The 19,446-nt window shown below is 39.0% G+C and overlaps 1 protein-coding gene across 1 annotated transcript in view; it reads left to right on the top strand.

The window, feature by feature from the left end:
• rpl14 (ribosomal protein L14) overlaps positions 1 to 19,196 on the top strand; it is a 67,792-nt gene extending 48,596 nt beyond the window's left edge. Inside the window, exons 2-5 of the mRNA XM_051935691.1 lie at positions 15,427 to 15,521; positions 15,952 to 16,051; positions 18,572 to 18,625; positions 19,080 to 19,196. Coding sequence (XP_051791651.1) covers positions 15,469 to 15,521; positions 15,952 to 16,051; positions 18,572 to 18,625; positions 19,080 to 19,148 — 276 coding nt within the window. The 5' untranslated portion in view covers positions 15,427 to 15,468 and the 3' untranslated portion in view covers positions 19,149 to 19,196. The remainder of the gene's footprint in view (positions 1 to 15,426; positions 15,522 to 15,951; positions 16,052 to 18,571; positions 18,626 to 19,079) is intronic.
• Positions 19,197 to 19,446: the final 250 nt, after the last annotated feature.

Below are 19,446 nucleotides of genomic sequence, written 5' to 3'. Positions count from 1 at the left end.
TTTGTGATGGATTCCTCCCATCTTGATGGGCTGCAAAGACTGCCAGGACCTAATTTTTACAATGGTAGTTGGTCGTGGTGGGTCGTGGTGGGTCGAGCAGTAGATTTGTGACAGATCCCGCCCACCTTGGAAGGTTATGAAGACTGCGGGACCCCACCTCTCTTGGGTCAACCACCATTAATGTGCAGCATCCACCTAGAAGATGTGACGGCAGCCATTTTGTGCCAGTACGCTCACCACACATGAGCTGTTAGGTGGAGACGGGGAGAGAGATAGTTAGCCAATCAGAGACAGGGGATGATTAGGGGGCCAGAATGACCAGTCTGTAATGAGTAATTTAGCCAGGCCATTGCTATCATTTACAATGGAAGTTGACCACGGTGGGCCAAGCAGTAGATTTACAATGGATTCCTCCCATCTTGGTGGTCTGCGAAGACTGCAGGACCCCATCTCTTGGGTTGGGAGTTGCTATTGTTTACAAGGGTAGTTGGTCACTGTGGGTCGAGCAGTAGATTTGCGATGGATTCCTCATTAGAACAATCTGGACGAGAACAGGCCATTCAGCCCAACAAAGCCCGCCAGTCCTGTCCAAAATAACATCAAGCGGAGTTGTGAAGGTCCCTAAAGTCCACTGCACATTGGTAGTTGGTCGTGGTGGGTCATGAGGGTGGTCGAGTGGTAATAATAATTAATAATAATTCATTACATTTATATAGAACTTTTCAAGGTACTCAAAGTGCTTTACATAGGGAATGGGGATCTACTACAACCACCGCTAATGTGCAGCATCCACCAGGATGATGTGACGGCAGCCATTTTGTGCCAGTGCACTCACCACACATGAGCTGTTAGGTGGGGAAGGGGTGAGACAGACAGTTAGTCAATCAGAGACAGGAGATGATTAGGAGGCCAGAATGACCAGGCCATGGTGGGCCATTTAGGCAGGACATTGCTATCGCTTACAATGGTAGTTGGTCACTGTGGGCCAAACAGTAGATTTGCGATGGATTCCTCCCATCTTGATGGGCTGCGAAGACTGCCAGGACCTAACTTTTACAATGGTAGTTGGTCATGGTGGGTCGTGAGTGGGTCGAGCAGTAGATTTGTGACAGATCCCGCCCACCTTGGAGGGTTATGAAGACTGCGGGACCCCACCTCCCTTGGTTCGGGAGTTGCTATAATTTGTATTGGTAGTTGGTCACTGTGGGTCAAGCTGTAGGTTTGCGATGGCTTCCTACCATCTTGATGGGCTACAAAGACTGCAGGACCCCACCCCTTGGGTTGGGAATTGCTATTATTTACAAGAGTAGTTGGTCGTGGTGGGTTGAGCGGTAATAATAATAATAATTCATTACATTTATATAGTTCTTTTCAAGGTACTCGAAGTGCTTTGGATAGGGAGTGGGGAGCCATTTCAACCACCATTAATGTGCAGAATTCACCTGGAAGATGTGACGGCAGCCATTTTGTGCCAGTACGCTCACCACACATGAGCTGTGTGGGGGAGTGGGGGAGAGAGATACAATAGTTAGCTAATCAGAGACAGAGGACAATTAGGGGGCCAGAATGACCAGTCTGAATTGAACCATTTAGTCAGGATTGGTTCCTGCCTTGTGCCCTGTGTTGGCTGGGATTGGCTCCAGCAGACCCCCGTGACCCTGTGTTCGGATTCAGCGGGTTGGAAAATGGATGGATGGATGGAGTCAGGAAATTTCTATCACTTACAATGGTAGTTGTTCACTGTAGGTCGAGCGGTAGATTTGCGATGGATTCCTCCTATCTTGGTGGACTGCAAAGGCTGCCAGGACCCAACCATTTTTTACAATGGTAATTGGTCATGAGAGGGTCATGAGTGGGTCGAGCAGTAGATTTGTGACAGATTCCTCCCACCTTGGAGGGTTGTGAAGACACCAGAATGGTGGAAAGCACTGCACTATGGGTACAACCCTTTGGGCCAAAGGGAATGATTATTTTTCCCTGCAGACCTACAAACATTCTGGAATTTCCTGGGACAAACAAGAAATAAGATAGAACTGCTTGGTCTGTCCTGCCTGGCATGTTGTCATCAAGATCTAACTCACCGTTATAAAGCAGATTGAAATCGAAATAAAAATTGCTAGTTTGGATGGAGTGAAATTGATCAGAGAAATCACTGCATGCTATTGGGACACCACAAGATGGCACCCTAACACCGTGTTTTTCTGCCAGCGTTTATCAGCGGGCATTTTTTTAAAAAATTACAAAATGACTTTCGAGAGGATGTCCTCACAGTGCGTTTCCCTTCCTGTGCTTTGCTTGTAAGGAGTTTGTCCTCTCGATGAAGATTCTAAATAATACACAGGCCACCTAACCTTCGTATCTATCTACTGTGTGTTTCCTGAGCAGATTTCAGGGAACATTCCACGAGGCTCTCTCTTTGGAAAGGAAATTACATAAAAGATCTGCAGAATATTTTGTAAATGTTGGCATTTTCAGATGGGTTCTATAATCTTGCACATTTCTTAATACAATATACTCGCAGGGGTACTCCTTGCTGCTCAGGGAGGAATAAATGGCAGGTGTGATCAACTGAATAAATTCCCAGTGGGAGCACCAAGTCCCAAACAATGTCACTGATGGGCACTACATCAATAAAGCACAGCAGCGGGCACTAAATAAAGTTCCCCGTGGCTGTACGTGGTCTCACACTCGCACTTCCTCTTTCAACGGCATCTCCAAATCCAGAGTGGCCAATCAGATTGCTCAGTGGGACTGGACACACACACACAGACCTTAGTGTCTCAGTATACACTAGATAGAGTGCATGTAAGTCTGGATTGATTGGGCTTTTTGTTGTTTATTTGTTATTATTCATATCTAATTTTTAATTTGTTTTTCTTTTCTTGCATTTGTTTCTTTGAGGTACTATGAGCTTAATACTGTGTATGAAAATATGCTATAGAAATAAATGTTATTGTTGTGAATAGTGAAGAGGCTGAATGCAGTGTAAGGAGTGCCTACTGTCCTTGTAATCCCACAAAGCCTCCAACTGAGATGAATCTCACACTACATAGTGCAAGATTATATATATCAGATCAGTCAAAGGCAAATAATGTGCTGCGCTAATAGCAAATGTAATATGCACACACACTTCTGAGCTACGGGTTCAAACTCTGTCTGTGATGCTGTGTGTAACCAGACAGTGCTACAGTGGAAATGTAACTCTGATAGATAGATAGATAGATAGATAGATAGATAGATAGATAGATAGATAGATAGATAGATAGATAGATAGATAGATAGATAGATAGATAGATAGATAGGAGTTCATCCCCAGGAGGAAATTTTGCTTTTCACAGAAGCTTATTAAATACATATATCAAAGGACAGATGTAAGGCACTATATAATAGATAGGAAGGCACCATGTGGTGACTGGAGGAGACACAATATTCTCAAAGGAGAGATGAAAGGCACCATACAATAGATATGACACTATAAAGTCAATGGTAAAGACAATATGCTTTCAAAGGATAGCTATAAGGCACTGTATAATAGATAAGAGGTCACTATAAATTGCCTTTGGGTCAGATAAAGTATATTCTAATCTGTAAACTGGATGTTAAAGATGTCATGTTACCAAAGGACATAAGTAAGGCACTATGTAATAGGACAGCATTATATTGTGGATGGTGAGGACACTACGTTATTAAAGGACAGATGAAATACAGTACACTATATAATAGGATGGTACCATGTGATGATACAGTGCATCCAGAAAGTATTCACAGCGCATCACTTTTTCCACCTTTTGTTATGTTACAGCCTTATTCCAAAATGGATTAAATTCATTTTTTTCCTCAGAATTCTACACACAACACCCCATAATGACAAAATGAAAAAAGTTTACTTGAGGTTTTTGCAAATTGATTAAAAATAAAAAAACTGAGAAATCCCATGTCCATAAGTATTCACAGCCTTTGCTCAATACTTTGTCGATGCCCCTTTGGCAGCAATTCCAGCCTCAAGTCTTGTTGAATATGATGCCACAAGCTTGGCACACCTATCCTTGGCCAGTTTCGCCCATTCCTCTTTGCAGCACCTCTCAAGCTCCATCAGGTTGGATGGGAAGCGTCGGTGCACAGCCATTTTAGGATCTCTCCAGAGATGTTCAATCGGATTCAAGTCTGGGCTCTGGCTGGGCCACTCAAGGACATTCACAGAGTTGTCCTGAAGCCACTCCTTTGATATCTTGGCTGTGTGCTTAGGGTCGTTGTCCTGCTGAAAGATGAACTGTCGCCCCAGTCTGAGGTCAAGAGCGCTCTGGAGCAGGTTTTCATCCAGGTTGTCTCTGTACATTGTTGCAGTCATCTTTCCCTTTATCCTGACTAGTCTCCCAGTTCCTGACACTGAAAAACATCCCCACAGCATGATGCTGCCACCACCATGCTTCACTGTAGGGATGGTGCCAGGTTTCCTCCAAACGTGACGCCTGGCATTCACACCAAAGAGTTCAATCTTTGTCTCATCAGACCAGAGAATTTTCTTTCTCATGGTCTGAGAGTCCTTCAGGTGCCTTTTGGCAAACTCCAGGTGGGCTGCCATGAGCCTTTTACTAAGGAGTGGCTTCCGTCTGGCCACTCTACCATACAGGCCTGATTGGTGGATTGCTGCAGAGATGGTTGTCCTTCTGGAAGGTTCTCCTCTCTCCACAGAGGACCTCTGGAGCTCTGACAGAGTGACCATTGGGTTCTTGGTCACCTCCCTGACTAAGGCCCTTCTTCCCCGATTGCTCAGTTTAGATGGCCTGCCAGCTCTAGGAAGAGTCCATGTGGTTTCGAACTTCTTCCACTTACGGATGATGGAGGCCACTGTGCTCATTGGGACCTTCAAAGCAGCAGAAATTTTTCTGTAACCTTCCCCAGATTTGTGCCTCGAGACAATCCTGTCTTGGAGGTCTACAGACAATTCCTGTGACTTCATGCTTGGTTTGTGCTCTGACATGAACTGTCAACTGTGGGACCTTCTATAGACAGGTGTGTGCCTTTCCAAATCATGTCCAGTCAACTGAATTTACCACAGGTGGACTCCAATGAAGCTGCAGAAACATCTCAAGGATGATCAGGGGAAACAGGATGCACCTGAGCTCAATTTGGAGCTTCATGGCAAAGGCTGTGAATACTTATGTACATGTGCTTTCTCAGTTTTTTTATTTTTAATAAATTTGCAAAAATCTCAAGTAAACTTTTTTTACGTTGTCATTATGGGGTGTTGTGTGTAGAATTCTGAGGAAAAAAATGAATTTAATCCATTTTGGAATAAGGCTGTAACATAACAAAATGTGGAAAAAGTGATGTGCTGTGAATACTTTCCGGATGCACTGTACTGTATGTCAGATAGATAGATAGATAGATAGATAGATAGATAGATAGATAGATAGAACTTTATTTGTCCCCATGTGAAAGTTTGGCCTTCGAAGCAGCAGCTCATGTAAAAATGCCACGCGCCTGCGCTTACCTCCACATATGCGCACTCTGCGATGACTGACGCATCTTTGCACATGCGTAGTGACAACGTAGGCACCGAGCGGAAGGAGTGTCTCGGAGTAACGGAAGTGGGCCTTTCTTTTCTGCATTCGGACTACCATCATGGTGAGTGCACGCGGAGAAGTGGCTGTTTATAACAAGCTAAAATAAGGGTTAAAATGTATGGAAAAGCATATACGAACAAGTTGCCGACGTCTGTAACGTGATAGGTGATGTTTGGATTTTAATAGGTCGATATAATTCGGGTATCTGTTTAAGAAACGAGTTTTGTTAAACGAGGCCGGCAACGCTAACGTGTGTTGGTGTAAGTGCAGGCCGGGCGTTCTTGAATGTAAAGCAGCGAACTTCGTAAAAGATTAAAGCAGTGAGAGTTACTCCGACTAGAATTGGAGATAATTACTTGCAACCTGCTTCTGTAATAAAATATTTTGAGTAAATGCGTGTTCAGACGTGCTTGAGCAAGAAAAGTAATTATTTTAAACGCAGTACAGTGTGAAGATGGAGTATATTGTTTTAGGTCAGCTGTGTCTTAAAAATAATTGTCCGTTACCGGTTGTTTCCACAGCCAATCAAAATATATATCTTGTAAGTGGCCAGTGTTCACACTATCAATTTACATTGAATATACAGTTTATATTCTGTTTCCATATTTCCTGTTAAGCCCAGTCGTATTTGGTCCCTGCGTTCGAATTAATTCTAGTTTCGTGCAGTCCTGTTGGATGAAAAGTACAATTGTGAAAGTCACTTGTTAGTTTCCTGACTTTTCCAGATTAGAATTTGGCTATTTGGGGATTATAATTATATACAAACACTCAAGTTTTGACTTACCCATGTCTGTGATAGAAATTGATGTTCCTTTTTATCAATATGCCTTTAAATTGGTTTAAAAAATATAGCCAAAGCATTGCTCATGTTGCTATTGCATGTTACTACTTGAAATGGTTTGCTTGGTTTGGTATTTACATACGACCGTAAAGCCCCCTTGTCAGCAGCAATTCATTCAGTGTCCTAATGGTGAACTCTGTTAGCTTAACCATAATTATGTATAGGTGGTTTATTGGAGAATGATGATTATTAGAGAAAATTTTAACTGCATTAGCACTGTTGAAAACCTGTTCACTTGGGGTGTAAGGCTCTGGCATTCCTAAAGTTCAGTTCTGGGTTCAAAAATATCCAAAATGAGTCAGCTTTCTTGAGAAACATGGCAGCCTTTTTTGTAAGGTCAAAGTTGTTCCAGGTTTCATGCAAAGGAAAGTTTACACTCTTTGATAACCTGGTTATTCACAGAAATTTGGTATCTAAAATGCAATTTAAACCCTTATTCTGGTTAGAGAATCTGGGTTGAATCAACAGTGGCCTATGTCGGTCAAGGATGTAAGTAAATAGGGGGTGGTTGTAATTTAATTCGAAGAACTAAACGTTTATAAAATTAAATAAAGTGATCACAGGCATTTTGCGTGTTTTCAGATTCATGGCTGCCAATGATGTTTAATTTTTGTGTGTGTGTGTGTAATTTAATGACATCAGAATGTCTGGGAGAGGGAAAACTCCAGAATTGTACTTGCCCACGTAAACATAGGTGTTTAAGAAACCACGTTTCTTTATTTTTGGTTTTGTGTTTGCATATACACACACTGACCCTCTTGAGAGAAGTGTCCAAACTGGATCTCACTGGAGTACATAAAGAAGGGCAAGGCCCAGATACACAGCTGCATAAGAGAATAAGGACATCATAGTGTGTAGTTGGAGAAACAAATGCCTTACTGGTCCCCTGTTGGCTTCTTTCTTAATTAAATGCATGACCAATGTCATCAACAACAGAAAAAATGACTCTGGGATGCTCAATGGACTAAAGCTGCAGAGCTCCACTCAATTGAGGAGGTTGTTGCTTTATATTATACATCAGTGATAACACTTGATTACGCTATGGTTGGGGCAGGGTTATCAGAGTCAATGTGAGTAAACCAGGTGTCAAAAATCTGCAATCTCATTGGCTGTCCAGCAGAAGTACTGAATTGAGGAACTACGGAGGTCTGCAGCTGGACCTGTCTCAGGATGCTAACCGTAATACACTTTTTCAGTCATCTCACCTGTCCAATGTCTGTATTCTTTTGCCAATGTTAACTTTACTTGCCAGTTTTAGATACTGGTTTTTCTTTGAAACTCTGCATCTTGGACCAGAATCATGCAGTCATCTTTTCACTTTTACAATGGTATTTGGCTTGTATTTAAGGAAGAAGCCTACTACTAAGGACCTTATATGGTGTTTGTTTCCTCAAGTGGAGACTCTGATGTCCTCCTCCTACGCAATTGCACATCTGACCCATTTTTTTCTCTTGGTTAGATCTATTTTACTCTTTTGTCTCATGACAGTTACAGCATTTGTGCGAAAGCTTTATTTTCTTGGCAGTTTGTCAAATTGAATATTAATTCCTCAAAAAACAACAGACTGACATGTTTCTTGAGAAAGATGTTTTATTTTGGCCTTTATTGAACCCAGAACTGAACTTTAGGAATGCCAGTGCCTTGCAACCCAAATGAACAGAATAACAGGTTCCAGACATTCTAGTGCAATTACAAAGGCTTCTCTGATAAACAATTGGCAGGATAAACTAAGGGAAATGACTGTTAGGGCACTGCTTAAAATTTCACTTGGTTCAAGCAATAATAGCAGTTGATACCACTGGCAATGTCTTGGCTGTATTTTAAATCAATTTAATAGATACCTTTTAAACAAACTATTTCTATCACAGAAATGAAACTTTCTAGCTGTGTCCAGACTTTGACTGGCAGTGTATATGGCCTTTGCCGTAAGGGTCTGCTGGTGTGGCTTAATTAGCTGCAGCATATAAGTCAATGTTAATAATCCAATACTCTATAAAAAGTGTGTTTTACTGTATTTCTACACTGACTCTCTGAAACAGTGTTTGTGGCTTTGTGTCAGAGCTTTTGTGAATTTCCCATTGGGATTAATAAAGTATCTATCTATCTATCTATCTATCTATCTATCTATCTATCTATCTATCTATCTATCTATCTATCTCTATCATCTTATTTTCCACATTCTACTGCACCTTATGAGGTAAAATTATTTCCAAGCCCCAGGTTGCCTTTAAAAACTACAATTTTCATGTAAAATAGATTTTATTTCCTGCAGAAGTTTCATGCTTAGAAAATAACTGTGTGTCTTTGTGAAAAATCAAATTCGTTTTAGACTACTTGCTCTTTCATACTGTCTCATTTGGAACATGCATTTCTATAGTAAAGTTTGTCTATATGTGTGATTCACATGTAGTTTTAGAAGGAAAAGAAATGCAAAATGTTTCATTGTGTGCTGGCTTGAGTATTTGCTTTTATGTACTGTATCACTTAATAATGCAAATATAAAAATGCACTTGAGTGCCTTATAACCTACATACAGTGGTGTGAAAATCTATTTGCCCCCTTCCTGATTTCTTATTCTTTTGCATGTTTGTCACACAAAATGTTTCTGATCATCAAACACATTTAACCATTAGTCAAATATAACACAAGTAAACACAAAATGCAGTTTGTAAATGGTGGTTTTTATTATTTAGGGAGAAAAAAAAATCCAAACTACATGGCCCTGTGTGAAAAAGTAATTGCCCCCTGAACCCAATAACTGGTTGGGCCACCCTTAGCAGCAATAACTGCAATCAAGCGTTTGCGATAACTTGCAATGAGTCTTTTACAGCGCTCTGGAGGAATTTTGGCCCACTCATCTTTGCAAAATTGTTGTAATTCAGCTTTATTTGAGGGTTTTCTAGCATGAACCGCCTTTCTAAGGGCATGCCATAGCATCTCAATTGGATTCAGGTCAGGACTTTGACTAGGCCACTCCAAAGTCTTCATTTTGTTTTTCTTCAGCCATTCAGAGGTGGATTTGCTGGTGTGTTTTGGGTCATTGTCCTGTTGCAGCACCCAAGATCGCTTCAGCTTGAGTTGACGAACAGATGGCCGGACATTCTCCTTCAGGATTTTTTGGTAGACAGTAGAATTCATGGTTCCATCTATCACAGCAAGCCTTCCAGGTCCTGAAGCAGCAAAACAACCCCAGACCATCACACTACCACCACCATATTTTACTGTTGGTATGATGTTCTTTTTCTGAAATGCTGTGTTCCTTTTACGCCAGATGTAACGGGACATTTGCCTTCCAAAAAGTTCAACTTTTGACTCATCAGTCCACAAGGTATTTTCCCAAAAGTCTTGGCAATCATTGAGATGTTTCTTAGCAAAATTGAGACGAGCCCTAATGTTCTTTTTGCTTAACAGTGGTTTGCGTCTTGGAAATCTGCAATGCAGGCCGTTTTTGCCCAGTCTCTTTCTTATGGTGGAGTCGTGAACACTGACCTTAATTGAGGCAAGTGAGGCCTGCAGTTCTTTAGATGTTGTCCTGGGGTCTTTTGTGACCTCTCGGATGAGTCGTCTCTGCGCTCTTGGGGTAATTTTGGTCGGCCGGCTACTCCTGGGAAGGTTCACCACTGTTCCATGTTTTTGCCATTTGTGGATAATGGCTCTCACTGTGGTTCGCTGGAGTCCCAAAGCTTTAGAAATGGCTTTATAATCTTTACCTATCTATCTACCAGACTAATAGATCTCAATTACTTCTGTTCTCATTTGTTCCTGAATTTCTTTGGATCTTGGCATGATGTCTAGCTTTTGAGGTGCTTTTGGTCTACTTCTCTGTGTCAGGCAGCTCCTATTTAAGTGATTTCTTGATTGAAACAGGTGTGGCAGTAATCAGGCCTGGGGGTGGCTACGGAAATTGAACTCAGGTGTGATACACCACAGTTAGGTTATTTTTTAACAAGGGGGCAATTACTTTTTCACACAGGGCCATGTAGGTTTGGATTTTTTTTCTCCCTAAATAATAAACACCATCATTTAAAAACTGCATTTTGTGTTTACTTGTGTTATATTTGACTAATGGTTAAATGTGTTTGATGATCAGAAACATTTTGTGTGACAAACATGCAAAAGAATAAGAAATCAGGAAGGGGGCAAATAGTTTTTCACACCACTGTATACTGTACTCAAGACACTGCATGTTTCCACATTTTTTCTGTTGACTTCGTCAGCCTATTTTTCAAGCCTACTTAATGCCTGCAGAATTGGGAACAAGATATTAACTCTAGATGTGATGCAAATCAATTACAAGGCACTCACAAATGTATGGCTATGCTGGGTCAGTTTAGAAATTTTTATTAACCCAACTTTAGCCCATTTTGTGATAAAGTAGGACAGCAAGGAAATCTGGAGAAAAATTTGTACAGACAACAGCTAGACCAGGTTTAAAGCCTGGTACTGTGAGGGATCTGAGGTTACCATTGTTCCATTATATTGTGTTACATTGACGTTTACATTTTTACTTACTTGGCTGGTGCCTTTATTCAAACGACTTGCAACTTTTCAAGTACAGTTGGTTAAGGTTTCTTTTTTCAAATGGAGCTTGGGGTGGGTGAAGTGACTTGCTCATGGTCACATCTTGTCAGTATTGGGATTTGAACCCACAACCAAAGGGTATGAAATCCAAAGCCCTACCGACTACGCCACACTGTTTTAAATATGTAGGAACTTTTCTATCTCCCTTTTCAAGTCATTTCTTATTAATTGTAAAGTTTATTTTTATCAATATTTTATACTTTTCATTGTAGGTGTTCAAGCGGTATGTTCAGATTGGCCGTGTTGCCTTTGTTTCTTTTGGACCTCATGCTGGCAAACTGGTAGCCATCGTTGATGTCATTGACCAAAATCGGGTAAGTTTTATTTATAGTGCTTATTGTATTTGTTTGGTTTTTGTACAAATGGTTTTTGATCTTATGCTAATGATTTTAAGTTTTAAAAAGCAGAAGCGGCCACTTTGTTTTTAGGTTGAAAAATTTGAAGAGAGGACATTAGGATAGTAGGCTTGCATTTGATTGACAAATTAGTATTATTGCAGAAGTTTCATATTAAAAAGCTGAACTGCCCAGACTTGCTTTGGTTTTTTTTTCCTGTTTTTTTAACCGCTATTGCTTCTAATAAAGAGAAGAGTAATTTAGCCTTTAATGTATAGGTTGTGCTTTTATAAAGCCAGAATTTACTAGTGTCTGTAAAGGTAGTTGTATGTTACCAGTAAATCTACATAATGTATAGATAAATGCATATTTGATTTGTTTTTGCACTCAATTGTGTGGTTTGTCATAGTTGTCAAGTTAATGTATGTCACATGTACTTTATTTGTCACTGCTTGCTGGCTGAGAACATAATGATGCAACTTGTTTGACCAATATCTTCTATGGGCAGTTTTTCGCACGTTAGCATCAGGTAGACTGAGGTATTGGGGGGGGGAACCTCATTAGTGTAGAACTCTGCCCAGAAAACTGAACATTTCCTAGTGACACATTTTTATTCTTATGCCTTTGCAATTTTTTTCATTTTTATTCTTATGCCTTTGACATTTTTTCCTGAATAGTGCTTTACAAACATACAGTGCCTGTTTTTTTTGTTTTTTTTTTTTTTTTTTGATCAACCTCTGCTTAGGGACAATGTGATATTGTCCTGTTTATGTGGATAATGTTGTAGTGTCTTAACACCATTAAATTGGGCTGTGGGCAGAATACTGTGTTTCTTCTTCTTTCGGCAGCTCCCGTTAGGGGTCACCACAGCGGATCATCTTCCATATATTTGTCCTCCGCATCTTGTTCTGTTACACCCATCACCTGCATGTCCTCTCTCACCACATCCATAAACCTTCTCTTATGCCTTCCTCTTTTTCTCTTCCCTGGCAGCTCTATCCTTAGCATCCTTCTCCCAATATCCTCAGCATCTCTCCTCTGCACATGTCCAAACCAACACAATCTCGCCTCTCTGACTTTGTCTTTCCAACCTGAGCTGACCCTCTAATGTCCTCATTTCTAATCCTGTCCATCCTCGTCACACCCAGTGCAAATCTTAGCATCTTTAACTCTGCCACCTCCAGCTCTGTCTCCTGCCTTCTGGTCAGTGCCACCGTCTCCAACCCATATAACTGTAACATAGCCAGTCTCACTACCGTCCTGTAGACCTTTGCTGTCATTAATCTGATATGTTTTGTAATCTCATTTTCTATGAAGCCCTTAAGATTTTTTCATTTGCCTTTAAAACCTAATTCTTTTTAATTGGCTCTTGTACAGTTGGCTTGTTTATTTGTATCCAGATAGTGAGAAGCACAACACCATATATTCAAATGATAGCACAGTAGCAGCTAGTCCTGTGTTGATTTTATGTTTGTGTGATCATTAGCAAGCAAAATAAATAACCACAAAAAGTCGTACCTACTTGTGAACCATACACAATTTTAAACTCCTATCCTAATAATTCTTAACAGCTTAAAAAGAAGCATTTTTACCCTGTTTTGGAGTTCATATTTCAGATTTGAAACTGGACTTGCTGACAAACAATGTTTGGCAGTGGAAACAAGTGTTGACCTGCCAAAACCCAGCATTATTTACCCTATGGTAAGATGTTGTCCTAGGACACTTTGAGCAGAAGTCTTTACAGCAATTGAAGTTTGATTGTGGAGCACCCGTTTGTCTACGCCATCCTTCTGATTGAAATAACTCACCACAGCAGTACTTTTTAAGATGGCATAAAAGTGAACCAATAGAAGACCATTGTAGCCCTTAATTGTCTTGGGTGCTATGTGTCTCTAGTGAAGAAATAGCATTTTTGAGCATAAAAAAAATAAAACACGCTATTAAATATTGGCTGCATGGTTAACCACCTTCATAGTAAGAATGATGTGTAAATAGCTAGACATCTGCTTTTGCTTACTTATTAATATACTTACTGTGGTCATTTAACTGTTTGTGTTAAAGCTTTGCTTACCCCACAATAGTTGCACATCATCACTTGAGACAAGCCTGTTAAGAGAAATTCAAATGTTTACAAAGAATAAGTTTCCTCTTGTCTTCTTTGGCATAGCAGTGCAGACTATTAAATAAAGAAAACCAGGCTTTTAAAGTTGAGAAGTTGTTAGTGAATCACTAAGTTCCAATGAAGAGTGGAGGCAAAGCAATTAACCTGAAAAAGATTAATATCCATGTTTACTCTTTACAACCCTGAAACAGCAGGAAAATGTCAGATGTTAATATTTTGAATGTAAAAAGTATTCCAGATGAAAGCCGTTCCTTAATGTTTGATGTCCTATGAAAATGGAGCTGCTGCATTGTGCACATGCCTGTCATACCCTTGCAATCAACAATTTCAAATCATCTTATGTTGTGTAATAAATCATGATGTATACCTGCTTTTATACTCATCAACTTCCATTGCTTTTTTCTCTTTATACGATGCTTTTAATTTCAATAATGTTCACTTAAATGTACTGGTTAGTAAAAGTATAGACTGTAAAATGAAAAAAGCAGCATTAGAGTATTTTGTTTAAGACAACTAACAATGCTAACATTGTACTCCAAAGTCTACTCATCTGCTCAGTCTGTAAGAAGTAATAGAACAGATGGTGACATTAAAACTTGTAACATCGAATAGTTGAATGATAACCTTTAACCTATGAAAACTATTCTGTTTTTACAGCTTACCAAATTTTGCATTCACTTTTTGACAGCAGTGCATGTGACCTAGTTTATCATGAATGATAGCCACAGGAGTGGAACTAAAATTGTACTAACTTCAAGTAGCAAATCGTTTTCAGTTATTCAGGGTTCATTACAAGCTGTCAATTTCATAAACTGATAAGGTTCAAAATCGAAAAGAATATGATTTTGACACTTAATTGTTTATTTTTGTTGTTAGTGCCATTTTTAATTTTTATTTTAAAGGATCAACAAATTTTTTATACTGTTTTGCATGGCATTGGTTAGACATTTGTGCAAGATTCAATATACTGTATATTAACACGTTTGATTGCCACAGTGAAAATAGGTAAATTTGTTCCTGAGAGCAATGTAAAATCAGGCTGTTATTTTAATAATTAAATCCTTTTTGTTATTGGGCAATACAATAAAAATGTTTTCTCAAAAAATCTGTTTGGGCCACCTCATAATGGGATCATGGAACAGAAAATTGTGCACCCCAGCTTTGTGACAACTGGGTCTGACAAGTTAGATCTTGTACAATTGATTGCAGTCATGGTGAGACGCTGAGTGATATTCAAACAGTTTTGGCTTTACATGTGCAGATTACTTTTGTGAGAAGTTAATGTTACTCAAAATATGGCTAATCTGTGGTGGGTTGGCACCCTGCCCGGGATTGGTTCCTGCCTTGTGCCCTGTGTTGGCTGGGATTGACTCCAGCAGACCCCTGTGACCCTGTGTTCGGATTCAGCGGGTTGGAAAATGGATGTATGGATGGAAAATATGGCTAATAAGAATAAGCTTGCTGAAAAAGAAAATTTGCTGTTCTGTGATGTCCTGCTGTTTTTTGTTTTTTTTTTTATTCTTTATTCTTATTTCAAATGCCCACTATCCTCTATTTGCATGCGTTTCCAAAGAATATGCTCATATTTGGCACTACAGCCCCGCAAAAAGTTAATGGGAGGACTCGTAAGTGGGCTCCATCTATAGGTTTCCTACTCTGAGGTAACTTTTATTTAGCAGTCAACACGTAATAATGCAGTCATTAAATGTTTCCTATTAGTACTTGAAAGCTATTTGTCAAATCATTTGATGTTTTACCATGGTTAATTGGTAAGATTGCTGTCAGTTTTGAACCTACTGATTTATCATGTGTTTTTCGTAATAGTTTAGAGGTTAGAAATTAACTAATGTAGCATTTGTTATAAACATTTGAAAGGACCCTTATTTCTTAAAAAAACTATTAATAAGTGCTATATTTTGGTTATTCTGTAAATGTTCTGAGATTTATCGATAATTCTAAAGTCATGATTATTGATTTTAGGCACTAGTTGAAGGCCCTTGCACTGATGTAAGGCGACAGTCTATGCCCTTCAAGTGCATGCAGCTTACAGACTTTGTGATCAAGATCCCACACAGGTAATTTTTATTTTTGTATGTGTGTGTATATGTGTGTGTATATATATATATATATATATATATATATATATAAATTTTTTTTTATTTTTTTTTTTTCTGGAGTAGAATTGTTAATGTTTTGCTCAATAGTTTGGTTGGACTTGGTGTTTAAATTCTGATTTCAGTTCTTTCTTTGTCACTAAGAAAATTCTAGATAAACTTGAAGTGTCAGTTTGAAGTGTGTGGTTAGTTTCAGTATGTTAGAGGAGAACGTAGGGTGAAATGACACTTTCTTCTGTATCAATCTATGGCTAACACGGTATAACTCTACTGTTATCAGTATGTTAGGTGATACATAATATTGAAATTTGACATAGTTTGGAAGTAATGAATTCTAGACTTCTTTCCAGATTTATATTTTTTCTTGCTGTGTTTTTAACTCCTTTTGCAGTACTCGTTCCAAGTTTGTAAGAAAAGCTTGGGAGAAGGCTGATGTCAACAAGAAATGGACTGAATCCAGCTGGGCAAAGAAAATTGAAGCCAGGGAAAAGGTATGCATTATGTTTATGGGGAGAGGGAGAGCAGTATATTTACAAAGCCTATTGTGTTTTTCGATTATCTGGTAAATGAAATTTATTACCACTGAGGGCAAAATATTTCCTTTGTTTATTTAAACAATTTCTAATTGCCAAGTTAATGAGTGAAAATGGAAACAAATTTCTTTAAAAATTCAAAACAGTATATTTCAAACTGTTTTCTGATTATTTATTTATTTTTTTTAATATTAAAGATTCTAACTGTAGTTTTGAATAAGTCAAAATAATGTAAATAACACGGCGGCAGACTTTTTTTTTTTAATTGCATTATTGTGACTATTAAAATTGGCATATTGAAAGCAAACTTTAAATTAATGTCAGTGTAGGTTAATTGTGCCTAAGTGCTCAACTAAAATTCCACAAAATGACTAGAAAATTATTTTTGTCAGCATTTCATCTTTATTGTGTTAAAATCCATCGTTTTACATTTATGACATTTGGCTTTATTCTGAGCAGTGGCCCAACACAGTGGAAAATCTTGAGGGTATTGATTTACTAAAAACTCTGAAGTTGGCTATATTCCAAACAAAATAAAATTTTGAACTGCAAACTGATGAAATAGTTTAGAGGCATGTTCATTAACTCTTTTAGGGCTTTTTTTTGTTTGTTTGTTTCTTTTCACCTAGGGCTGAATATTTTTCCAAAAACTAATTTTTTTAAAAAAAGAACACAAAGCAATAGTTTAACATATCAGATCAACAGAAAATATTTATTTTTGGCAAATGTTACTGTCTTGCATATTGTATGAGCCTGCATACTATATGATTTCACATACATATCACATGCATGTTCCACAGCAAAGTCCTGCAAAGTATATCACTCAAAGCAGCCAATTGCATGTATTGCCACATTGCACTGCTTACAATAGGTGTTGCACTGGTGCCTCCTTTTCAATTGTCTGTTGCTGCACTTTCTCACATATATTGTTAGTGTGTACCGTAGAGAGACAAGTCACCCATTTCACATTGTGTCATGCCACTGCCACCAAAATTGTCTGTTGCTGCACTTTCTCACATATATTGTTAGTGTGTACCGTAGAGAGACAAGTCACCCATTTCACATTGTGTCATGCCACTGCCACCAAGTTTTCTGCCCGCATGAAAACCGTATTGTCACCTCTTTTCATCTTCAGCCTGTCTGGCTTCAACTGTGAAGGCCTGTGTCTCCTGTTCACCCTCACCCAGTTCCCCTTCTCTGTAGCTCCATGAACAATTCTGGTGATGTATAAAAATTGTTCTTCAGCACAACCTGACTTGTCAAGGGACAGTTCTCTGTTTGAAAGGAATACTTTCCTGTATATGTAATTACTTTCAGGCAGAAACCAGTGTTTGCTTCTGCCAGTACAAAATCCTTTATGCCATACTTTTTGGGCTTGTCTGCCATATATTGGTGGAAAAAAGGCGTCCCTTGTATTTTATCATAGATTCATCCACAGACAAATTACGGGCAGGCTGATAAAATTGTTTATATGTTGATTCCACTATGTCAAGCAGGGGCTGAACTTTATATATGGGGTCATAGCCTGGCTCACCCCTTGGGATTTGCTTCTGGTTATCACAGAAGTGAATAAAACTTTGTAGGAGCACGTACCTATCACACGGCATATCCTGTCCAAAGCCACCAGGGGACAAAGCACATTTGGACCAATGCTCCCTGAAGTTATATCACCAGTCTAGTTCCATGTTTATTTGTAATGCCACAGAGCCCTTCATCTCGTCTTTTGTTGTGGGTTTCCACTTTGTAAAATGAGAGTGCAGTGCAAGCGCAGCCCGTGATTCAAAAAATTGTTCTGCATTCTTGTTTGTCTCATCTAACAGTAGCTGAAAAGCAGCATCAGGAGAGAGCAGCCTGAAGTAGTCCAGCGGCTGGTAATCTGTCATGTCCAACAGCAAGCCATGCTGTCTTGTGAAGTCCGATAGCCAGTTTGGCTCCCACGGATCAAGGTCTGGGTATTCCTCCCACACGAACCTTGCCGTAGGTGCATCGGCTGCGCAAATGCGCTCAGCTGGTGTCCGAGCAGCTGATGCCAGTTCCTCGCTTGATCTCCTGATCACTGACAATAAAATCAGATTCTGAAAAATCAGAGTCCGTTTCCGCACTTGCTTCGCTCCCTCGTGAGATGTCGATGCCATCTTGCCTTTGTTAACATTTCGTAACTCACGCATACGCACGGATTAGATGCCGAGTCAATGAGTCTAACATTCCTCCAAGCAGAGAGGGCATGCCTGTGACATAACACTGAGTTTTATCGCTATTATCAGCTGATTGTCGCCCTCTACCCAGGATGTTGACAAAAGTTGTCATCCGCCCTAAAAGAGTTAATGCAGGGTTACCTTTTACAGGGATAAAATTTGGTAATTTGTTAGAAAAACTTGCACAAACAAGTTCAAATTGTAATTTATATTCAGTTGATGTGTAGCTAATACACAAATACGAAGGAACATTTTTAAGCAACTTTTCTTTCTCTACTTTCAGAGAGCCAAGATGTCGGACTTTGATCGGTACAAGGTTATGAAAGCCAAGAGAATGGTACGTTTGGATTTAGTAAAAGTTTATTTTGTAGGCCGAAGTATGCATTCTTAACTAATAAAGTCAATCCATGTGTGATAATTTGCGTTCCATATTTTAGGAATTTAAAAATATATATTTTAATCATTAACTGAATTAGTGGAGTTTCATTTTATAACGAGTAAATATTAAAGAAAACAAGTGTTTGTCACACATGAAGAAAAAATAATTTTGAATTGGATTGGTATCCTAAGTTAACTTAAATATTCAGAGTAAAATATTGGCTTTAATAATAAAAAGGATGTCGAATCCTGTAAATGCCAAAAGGGACTCTGCTCTGTTGGGCCCTTCAGCAAGGCCCTTAACCTGCAATTGCTGAGCGCTTTGAGTAGTGAGAAAAGCGCTATATAAATGCAAATAATTATTATTATTATTAATTATAAACAATGTGTTATTTTCCTTTATTTTTGTGCAGAGGAACAAGATAATCAAGCATGAAGTAACAAAACTTGTGAAAGCTGCAGCCGCAGCAAAGAAGAAGTAATTAAGCTGACAAAAGTTGAAATAAAGTTTGTCTTTTTGCTTGTGACAAGCTGGTTTTGTTATTAATAAATGTCAAGTTTTCTAGTATCAAAAATATCGTAAATCGGCAGCTTGCTTAGTTTTTGCATTAGTTACTAGGGCTGGGTCGATGATACCGTCCATCACCGATTGGCTGGGCACATTGTTGATGATATTGTACATCGTCAATTTGGTTCCAAACATTTGCAGAAATTTTCCTTTTATTTTTAATCTTGTGCGTCTCACAAGAAAGTTGTCGGACACTCATTTGCAGCATAAGG

The sequence above is a fragment of the Erpetoichthys calabaricus genome, chromosome 13 (assembly GCF_900747795.2).
Source record: "Erpetoichthys calabaricus chromosome 13, fErpCal1.3, whole genome shotgun sequence".
NCBI lineage: Eukaryota > Metazoa > Chordata > Cladistia > Polypteriformes > Polypteridae > Erpetoichthys > Erpetoichthys calabaricus.
This window is presented reverse-complemented; position numbering and strand designations above follow the sequence as displayed.